This window comes from Pempheris klunzingeri, chromosome 11 (genome assembly GCF_042242105.1).
Source record: "Pempheris klunzingeri isolate RE-2024b chromosome 11, fPemKlu1.hap1, whole genome shotgun sequence".
In the NCBI taxonomy this organism is placed as follows: Eukaryota; Metazoa; Chordata; class Actinopteri; order Acropomatiformes; family Pempheridae; genus Pempheris; species Pempheris klunzingeri.
Window position 1 is genome coordinate 16902471 of NC_092022.1, and position 8788 is coordinate 16911258.

At 39.4% G+C, this 8788-nt stretch overlaps 1 protein-coding gene across 1 annotated transcript; it reads left to right on the forward strand.

Annotated features, from left to right (window-relative positions):
- The first annotated feature begins 243 nt into the window (after positions 1–243).
- Positions 244–8139, forward strand: vgll4a (vestigial-like family member 4a). The gene is made up of 6 exons (XM_070840293.1): positions 244–321; positions 920–1074; positions 2205–2382; positions 3302–3527; positions 4518–4632; positions 5761–8139. The coding sequence occupies exons 2-6, from the start codon at positions 993–995 to the stop codon at positions 5958–5960; spliced, it is 801 nt and encodes a 266-aa protein (XP_070696394.1). The 5' UTR covers positions 244–321; positions 920–992; the 3' UTR covers positions 5961–8139.
- Positions 8140–8788: the final 649 nt, after the last annotated feature.

Genomic DNA, 8788 nt, shown 5'->3' on the forward strand with positions numbered 1-8788 from the left:
CATCTTCCAGCGTCAGCCGTGCTGTGTGGCTAAACTAAGTTAACATTCACTGTAAATTATACTGTTTGTTCATTCGTAAAAAAAAGGGGCCACTATTCATACAAAAATAAATTCACCTTTTAGATGAATGTCATCACACGTCTCTGTGAGGAGCAGATCCACAGACAGTCTCCCCGCTCCTGTTCGCCTCGTCTCCACTAGGGCCGCTCGCCGCTCTTTGTTTGGAGAGCAGTGCGGTGGGAAAGTGCGTGAGTGCAGAGTGAAGGCAAGCTGGGCTGGCCATGGCGGTGTAGTGGATGTAGAGCTAACTTCGTCAAAGAAGTGAGTAACGTTACGCTACTTTGGGATTTTGTTGTTAGACTTAAACCCACTGAACATAACCCGTCTGTGAGTCCTCGCTGATTGAGTGTAGTTGAACGGTTAATTGGTTTTGCTCGTTGAATCGGGAACCTTTAAATTAAGCTAGTTAGCTAACTACAAAGTTGGGGGCTAGCTTGGGTTAGCTGTTAAACAGCAAACGTTTGTGTTATAGACAAAGTAGCTAAACTTAGCTAGTTGCTGTGGCAGCCCCTACAACTAAGTTAACTTAGTTAAGCTAACTACTGTAACAATGTGTAAAGCTGAGTTATTGTAATAATAACAATTACCATAAACGAAAGTAACTTTTTAAAAACCTAATTTATGTAGCAGCAACAGCTAGCTTGTTAAAGCTAGCGCAACACTGTAGCTTAGCGGTTAGCTGAGCCTACGTGTTTAGCTAGCTGAAGTGCTAGCCTAATCGTTAACGTCAGAGCTAGGATACCTATCGGTAGCTAGCAAACCACTAACTTCAACAGAGCACCAGCAATTTCCGCTAAATTGTTTCAAGTTAAAGTCAAGTTTGCCTTTTGGTTAATTTGTCCACGTTGTTCCTTTTTAGGATAGAAGATTTTTGTTGCCATCGCTGGTGCATCTTGCTAACATCGATGTTAGCAACTAGCCTGTTCGTGTAAATGCTCTTCACTAGAATGGACCTGTTGAACTCTCAGTTCCTGGACAAGATGAACAATAACATCGGGAGACTGCACTACGAAGGTTAGTTTGCCATTGTTTACACGTTATATTGTGACTTTCTTCCGGGTATTTCACTTCTGTTTGAAAATAACAGGTTGTTGGTCTCCTTAATATATATTTGTTTTGGTTTGCGACTTGGTTTGGTTTGACTCAGCGCTCATGTTACCTGTATAACTATCTGTAGCCAGAGTTAAGCACAGAAATAAGTCGATATGGTGGAAATCTGTCTACTGGGGGTTAACTTAGTGGACTCTGGTATGTGCAAACTTAATTTCTTAAGGAGGAATATAAGAGCTCCTGTGATAACACTAGAGTTAGGTAACATTTCTAATACCGGAAGTAAATAACAAACTACCGTCTTGTTTGTCAAAACACGAATCTAAACCTTCCGATATGTCATGTCAGAAACCTCACAAAGATTTGTATTAAGTCCAGACAAATTACAGCAAACACTGCATACAATGTGTCCTATTTGAGGCAGCATGGTCAAACCCAAGACTGTTTACACTCTGTAAAGGCCATATCCCCCAAGAAAGCTTATAAATAAACACAGTTATGCCTGAGAAATGTCTTAACAATAATAGTTTATGGAGTTGTTTTATATACATTTTGTGAGTTTTTAGGAAGTGATTTTACTCCTTAAGTAAATGAGTCAGCTCACTTGACCTTTTTGACTAAAGTTGCCTTCTGAAATCAATTTTGTCTCTGAAGACTGAACAAAGTCCTCATCTTTCCATTTTTAGAATGTCAGCAGGGTAATTTGGATCTTGTGTTAAACACAAACGTATGTAGTGGATGCACTGCGACTGGCGCAGCTTCAGAGGATTAGATTTGTTGAGTTGATCTAATGGACAGATTCCAAAATGTTTTGTACCAACCAGTTATTTTGAACCCAAAATATGCAAAAATGGAGGCCAGGTGTTAAAATACCAAAGCTGACCTTAAATTAAACTGTTTTCTACTTTATTCTTTGCAGGTCAAACTGTAAATCTGGTTAATCAGTGACTGCTTGAATGTATGCTCTGGCCAAGTTACATTGGTCAGAAAACTGATTTGGAAAAAGGAACTTTTTACAACTGGTAGTAAATGTAGATGTTTTAAGCTAAAGTAGTTTATGTTCAGTGTGGTCAATCAGATTATTTGTTCTGCAGATTCCTTTCCCACCGATGAGTCCAGGACACCTTCCCTGCCCGCTGCTATGTCTAACATAACTGGGCCTCCTCCACACTGCTCAAGCAAACGGAAGTATGGCGAAGAACAAATGGACGACAGAATCAACTGTGATGATGACCCAATGACCAAAATGAGCAGACTGTTTGCCACTCAGCTGTAAGTGCCTTTCAAATTTTATCATTGAAGTCTAGAGTTAAACTATTCAGTAAGGCTTGGTCGGTTGTCTGGTTTTGCTAGTCTGACCCAATTTGATTTTATGCGGACTGGCTAAACTGGCATTGACCATTATGAGACTTTCTGGCAAATTAAGAAAAAAATCCTACATCAGACACAACGTCGTAAATCTGGTTCTGTAACAATGGAAGATAAAAACCCGAAAACTGACAAATGAGCAGACAACCAGAGACATGGTGCGCCGTAGGAGGTTTTAGCCGGGAAAATCCTCTGTCGTTACCTGACCTGTTGGTGTCTGTTGCATGGTACGTTACAGGTGTAACGTACACTAGACATTAGACATGACTAAAAGGGAAGATGAGCTGGGCAGACCAGACACTGGCTGATACCTTTCACTTTCATCAAAACACCACTGGTTGCCTCCACGTGGGCCTAATTCATAGTTCCTCCTAAAATTCAACATGAGTTTTTTTTAATTTGATGTTGAAATTTTAGATACCTTTGGAATTTTTTACACAGGCTCATGCCTACTGCACAGCCTGAAAATGGATTTAGATTATGAAATAAAAGTCTCAATGTGACCATACAGCATTAACTCTAGTTGAATAAAAAGGCCTCCTCCAGGAAGTGTAGCAATTTTAAGAGACAACTGGGATTACCAGCTCAACAAAGTCTGCAAGTGGAAAAACATGCATATAGTTTCCAAGTAATTCCAAGAGGTGCCTATGACTATGAAAGGGCTGCTCACTAAGAAAGACAAACAACACCACAACTTCCCCATCTACACTGTGTGCTGCGATCTTTTTATAGACACAAGATGCGACAGATAATGTGAGTGAATTGTCTCTGAAAAGGTGAAGTTGTTGGTGGTGTATATTTGATTTGTACCCTCTTCATCAAGGGCCCGTCCCTCTGCTGGAGACAACCGCAATGAGCACTGGAGCCTCAGTCACACCCCTGTGGAGCACATTACTTCCTCCTCTAATGGTCTCCATGGGAACCACCTGTATGCTTCCATTTCTGGCTACGCCGCAGACCAACCTCTGGCTCTGACCAAAAGCAGCCACGATATTGGAGTCGGTGGCAGAGAGAGGTCTGTCGTGAGTGCGACTGCAGAGCGGCAGCAGGTACGTCAACTCACAGAGGGTACATGTTCACACTGACAAGACTGAAAGCACTCAAGCTGAAATGGGGGTGTTGATGATTGAATACTATGTGATAAAATAGACACAGGAGTTGTATGCTGAGTTATAACTTACAGCCCAATTCATGCTTGCCGTTTCATCATGGCCGCAAAGGATCTGTGTGATGTACATTTCATCGTCTGCACATCAACATGAAGGTCCATGAGGACCTGTTTGTGGATGTTCACTTGCTGGCCAATTTGTGACCGGCTGTAAGTACTACAGGTGTGCGACTGGTTTGGTCCTACTTCTGATAGGCAATCGTACACATTTTCAGCCAAACATAACAATAAAGAGCTCTTCCTGTGGCAATATCTTGTTTTCTCATTTTCTCGCCAAAAGTCCTAAGTTAATTTATGTAGTATGTAAGGCAATAGTAAATACTGTAGAGGTCATGTGATTTTGTTATGTGGCACAACTAATTGTGCAGATGCTGAAAGACGGTCCTCATTCTTTTCTTGGATGTTCGACTTTCACTGTACAGAAAAATGTAACTGGCTGTCCCCGCACTCCCTTGCTAAAGTAGAAATCCATTCTGCATTTACCTTTTAAATATGTTTTATAAATGCAATATTCACATATTCATAGACTGTAGAACCTTCATAAGGTGAAACGGTAGATGTCAGGGCTTAAAGCTTGCAGGCATCATGGTTGATGTCTGACATAGAGCATTATTAAATTCATTTCATACCTAAATCAGTAAAATTCATTTCGTTTCAGGCTCACAAATATTTGTTGCTTCAAACCCGTAGATACGTGTTTGAGTCTCTTTCAGTGATTTATCAAACATTTCTGGCCAAATATTAGACAATTTATCAGTTGAGTATTTTCACATATCAGGGCTCTCTGGACGAGCTCCATAAGGGGGGTACCGACCCCAACATGTTACCGTGTCCATCTTAGCTGATTGTTTGTATTTTTTTCCACCTGTAGAATCGGCCCTCCGTCATTACCTGTGCCCCTGCAAGTAACCGCAACTGTAACCTCTCACACTGCCACAAGAACGGCTGCTCACCCAGCCCACCTACCGATGAGAGGAAGGCCAATGGTAAGCCTTAAAAATGTTGTTACAATACATCATATGTAAAGTAATGCTTAGATGTAGTAGTATGATATTTGCTTCTTTGTGTACTGTTGTGTTAATGTAAAAATGTAATGACAGAGAATGTTCTATATTCACCACAATGTTATATTAAAAAGTCTTAAAGGTTTTCAGAGTCAACACATTCCTGAAATCAAAAGATAATATGTGACAACGTCTGGTTGTAGTTTTTGGCCTATAATAATTGTAATTGTTGCTCATGGTTAACATATTTTTAAAACTTTACATGATACTGATGTTAGAAGAGGTGTAGTCTAAACTGTATGGTAGTTTTCAAGGATTTTGGAATTATTTTGTCCACTACATTCATCTCAATGAGGGAAGGTTAAATGACAGAAACACCTTCAGTTCACCACCTACAGTTCAGCAGCACCACAAACTACATCCTCCAAAATGACAGTTGAAACAACACCTCTTTAAAACAGTTTTAACAAAAACTAAACATTGCGACATTGATGGTGTATTAAACTGCATTAGTCCAGCTAGTGGTGCTTGATAAACTAGCAATTGAGTTTGTGGATAGTTTTGTGTACGCTCAAGACCAAAACCAGCCTCTTATTTTGAAAGCACTTAACGACAGATAAATGAGGTTAGCTGAATTGTCTTGAAGTTGTAAAATGGTGATGGGCTGGTCAAGTCTCAACATGCCCAAGTTTACAAAGTGCTCTGCCATGGAGTTTTTTTTCTTTTCTTTTTTACTCCCAAAAACAACAAGAAATGGTTGTTTGTTTTGGTTTTGTACTTAAAAGGCAGAAATGTTGTCAGATTTATCTGGTATATTATCATACTTGACTCTGAGCAACGTGTAGCCTTTTCACCATTTCACTCATCCTAGAATTTAATTAGAAATTTAGTCTCGATGAAACCAGTGTCATTTGCTCTCAAGCGTTGTGCTATTATGCTGTCCAAATCATTTTAAATATCCCCCAGTATATCACCCAGAGTCGGACAGGGAGTATTCCTAAAACCACTTTATTTTTATTGACTTGATGGATTAATCATACATTCCTTCTATTCAACACGTTCTCTGTAATAATCAAGTTTTTGGTTTCCTTCCTCCACATTTCATTTCAGCTAACACAGTAAGCGATCCTGTGATTGAGGAGCACTTCCGTCGTAGCCTTGGAAAAAACTACAAGGAAACCGAGGCGATGTCCAACTCGGTGTCCATCACAGGTTCAGTGGATGACCACTTTGCTAAGGCGCTGGGAGACGCCTGGCTCCAGCTCAAGGCCAAGGGTGGGGGTCATCAGACCCCAGAGGCAGATCCATGAAGCCGAGGGGAGTAAAAATAACAATCCCTTCCTTAGTGTTTGCTTATGAGAGTGGAGATTGTCCACTGTCATTTCCTGTCAAGCATCAACTTCCCCCTAGCCAAGAACAACATAAGACATATGGTGCTCACATAGGCGGTTCCCCTGTGGACGACTTTTTATTTGAACAGTCAGCTCAGATTTGTACTCTGAAATTGGCACGATCTCTCTAACGAAGGAGGGAAAATATTGCATAGTTGGGTTGCCAATGTTGGTTGTGGAAACTGTACAATCACAGATTTTATTTTGTATTGATAATGAGATTCACAAAGTGGTCGGTTGTTTGGAGCTCAAGTCCTCTTTCACCTGCCTTTCATCTGCATCGATAGCCAAAGAAATTCTCTGCCTTTCCCATCAACACAGAAGCCATAAATCTGGTCTTTGTTGTTTCTTTTCTAAACTCACACTGCTTTTTTAAAAATCTATGTTACTTGAAAAGGACAGCCAGGTCTCATTTGTGCTATTACGTTTCTGACCGTTTAGGTAGCAGGTTACCTGTTTCAGCTGGAACTAATGTGTTCAAGAAGGCGGCGTCTTGTGTTTTGAAATCGTGATAATGCAACTAAGGCTCTGGTCCCCCTGCTTTCTGAAGACTAATCTCGTCTTCTTTATGATCCCGAACTGGATGTATCCACTGTTACCTAAATAATTTTAGTTTCCTGTTTATATTCTCACTGTGGCTGATTACTTAGTAAACTAATATCAATCATAGTAGATGTGTCTAACTAGAAAGCATGTTTCAAATAGCTGGATTCTATTACAAACCTTATTCTATACTATATATTTACTCAGAATTTATTTTTTATCTGTAACATTTTAGAAATACTCACTGCTGGTACAGTTGTACTCAATATATTTTTTGTATCTGGTTTTCATTACTATATGTAGGTGTATATCTTAGCATCCATCTACAAATCACAGCCTCTGGCAAGGTTGTCTGAATGCAGTTAAAAGGCTGTACTGCTTTGTTATTCTGTGGAGCTGAATGCTGTGGCTTTTTATATGACTGAATACAGCAAAATCTGACCTTCTGTGGCACAGTCTGTTAGCAGTGGCTTTATTTATTCAGAACATGTCGATACTTTCATGTTGACTTTTGGCAAAACGTAATGACAGCAGAATTATAACGTAGATTTGTTTCTTCTTGATGCTTCACTGACAAAGCAGTTGATTTCCCTTAAAACTATCATTTTTAACGCACATGCTGTATGTGCGTCCTCAACTCACGAGCAGACATCAGCATTCCACCGTGACGGCCCGACACTGATCGGTCACTTTGCTTGTGTCTAGCAAGCACAACTAAAGTGTGTCTCTTTTTTAATTAAGGTCATGTCATGGTGTGAGCTGCAAAAATCTTCCTTTACTATGAAGAAAAGGTATGAATAAGTCACTAAGATGTTTTTGTCCAGTTTTGTTTGAATTAATTTCTCACCCCTGTTAAATTCTTCACTTATAGTAGTGTATTTGCCAACACTGATTAAGATATGATATTGTAAAGATTTTCTTATTGTATGTCAATTAACTGCCTCTGAAAACGCATATATTTGTATTAATATTCTCAATTTTTAAAAATTGTTACATACACTATCCTGTCGTCATATTTTATTTTACTCACATAAGACCATCATTGCGCCGCGCGGAATGATCATAGATATTTTGTTTCCATTCAGAGTAGTGTGCCCATATGTAGCACGGATGTTCATTATTTTATAAACATGTTTTTTTTTTTTTTTTATATCTGTCTGAAAGTTGATCCTTTTCCCACAATTGTCAGATGTTGAAGTGCAGGAACACAACAGTGTTTTGATCAAAGACTCTCTTGGTGCGGAGTCACACAGACTTATGTACCAACAGTTTAAAGAGTTGAGTTTTCTGTATCTACCATAGCGGAATTTAGGTTCATGGTTGTCTGCTTGTTTGACACAAGTAATATGTTTGGGATGTTAGTTGTTATTTAAGTTCTATATTTAGACTACCTTTATCCTACAGACTGTTTGCAGAAAGGACCTGCTCCAGGTGTCATCCACATAGAGAGAAAAAAAAGAAACATTGGTTCACTTTTGTCCTTATTTCTGGAAGAAAATGCCACTGTTTTGTACTTAATTTCTTCCAAATAAACATACAAATGCCTACCATTAAATATTTCTTGTCGTCCATTTTACCAAATAAAATGTCACAAGCTGCAGTCATAACAGCAAATCACATGTTATACATTTCTGTGTATGTAGCTTGCTGTAACAAAGTTTTTACATTTTCCCTCAGATTTCATGTATTTTTTTGGTGTTTAAAACCAAAGTACACAGCAGTGCCTTCTAATAGGAGCTTGGTCTGGTTGGTAGGTATAGGGGGGAATAGTATTGTGGGATGACGGTGAAATTCATTCTACTCCAGGTTGTTGCTTCTCTTTCAAATTGTGTAATGGTGCTACTTTATTGGTAAATTGTCAAGCAACATAGACGTCATTGTTGCTTCTTCCATGCTGCAGACACTTGAGTTCATAATGAGGTGGTTACACTGATTAGAGCACTCTTGTTTGAACCAAGCAATCAGGAGTCGTAGCTCATTTCTCTGCCACTGCCACAAAATGAAGTGATTTATCAGTGTGTTAGCCAGACCTCTTTGCCTCAGAGGGACGAGCATCAGACACATGTCCTTTTATAGCAAACCTTGGATGATCGCTGTGTCCGTGAAGACTCTCCTAAATCATCTTTGTTTATGTGGGATAATGCCTGATGTTTGTGGAAAGCGGATGTTTAAAATGGCAAATATAGGAACTGTTGTGTTTTTTT

Bases quoted from the DNA above. Each gene is read 5' to 3' on its own strand.
- vgll4a (XM_070840293.1), top strand. From the start codon at position 993: ATGCTCTTCACTAGAATGGACCTGTTGAACTCTCAGTTCCTGGACAAG. The intron at 2,383-3,301 runs GTAAGTGCCTTT...CTCTTCATCAAG, and splicing joins AGACTGTTTGCCACTCAGCT to GGCCCGTCCCTCTGCTGGAG. The intron at 3,528-4,517 runs GTACGTCAACTC...TTCCACCTGTAG, and splicing joins CGACTGCAGAGCGGCAGCAG to AATCGGCCCTCCGTCATTAC.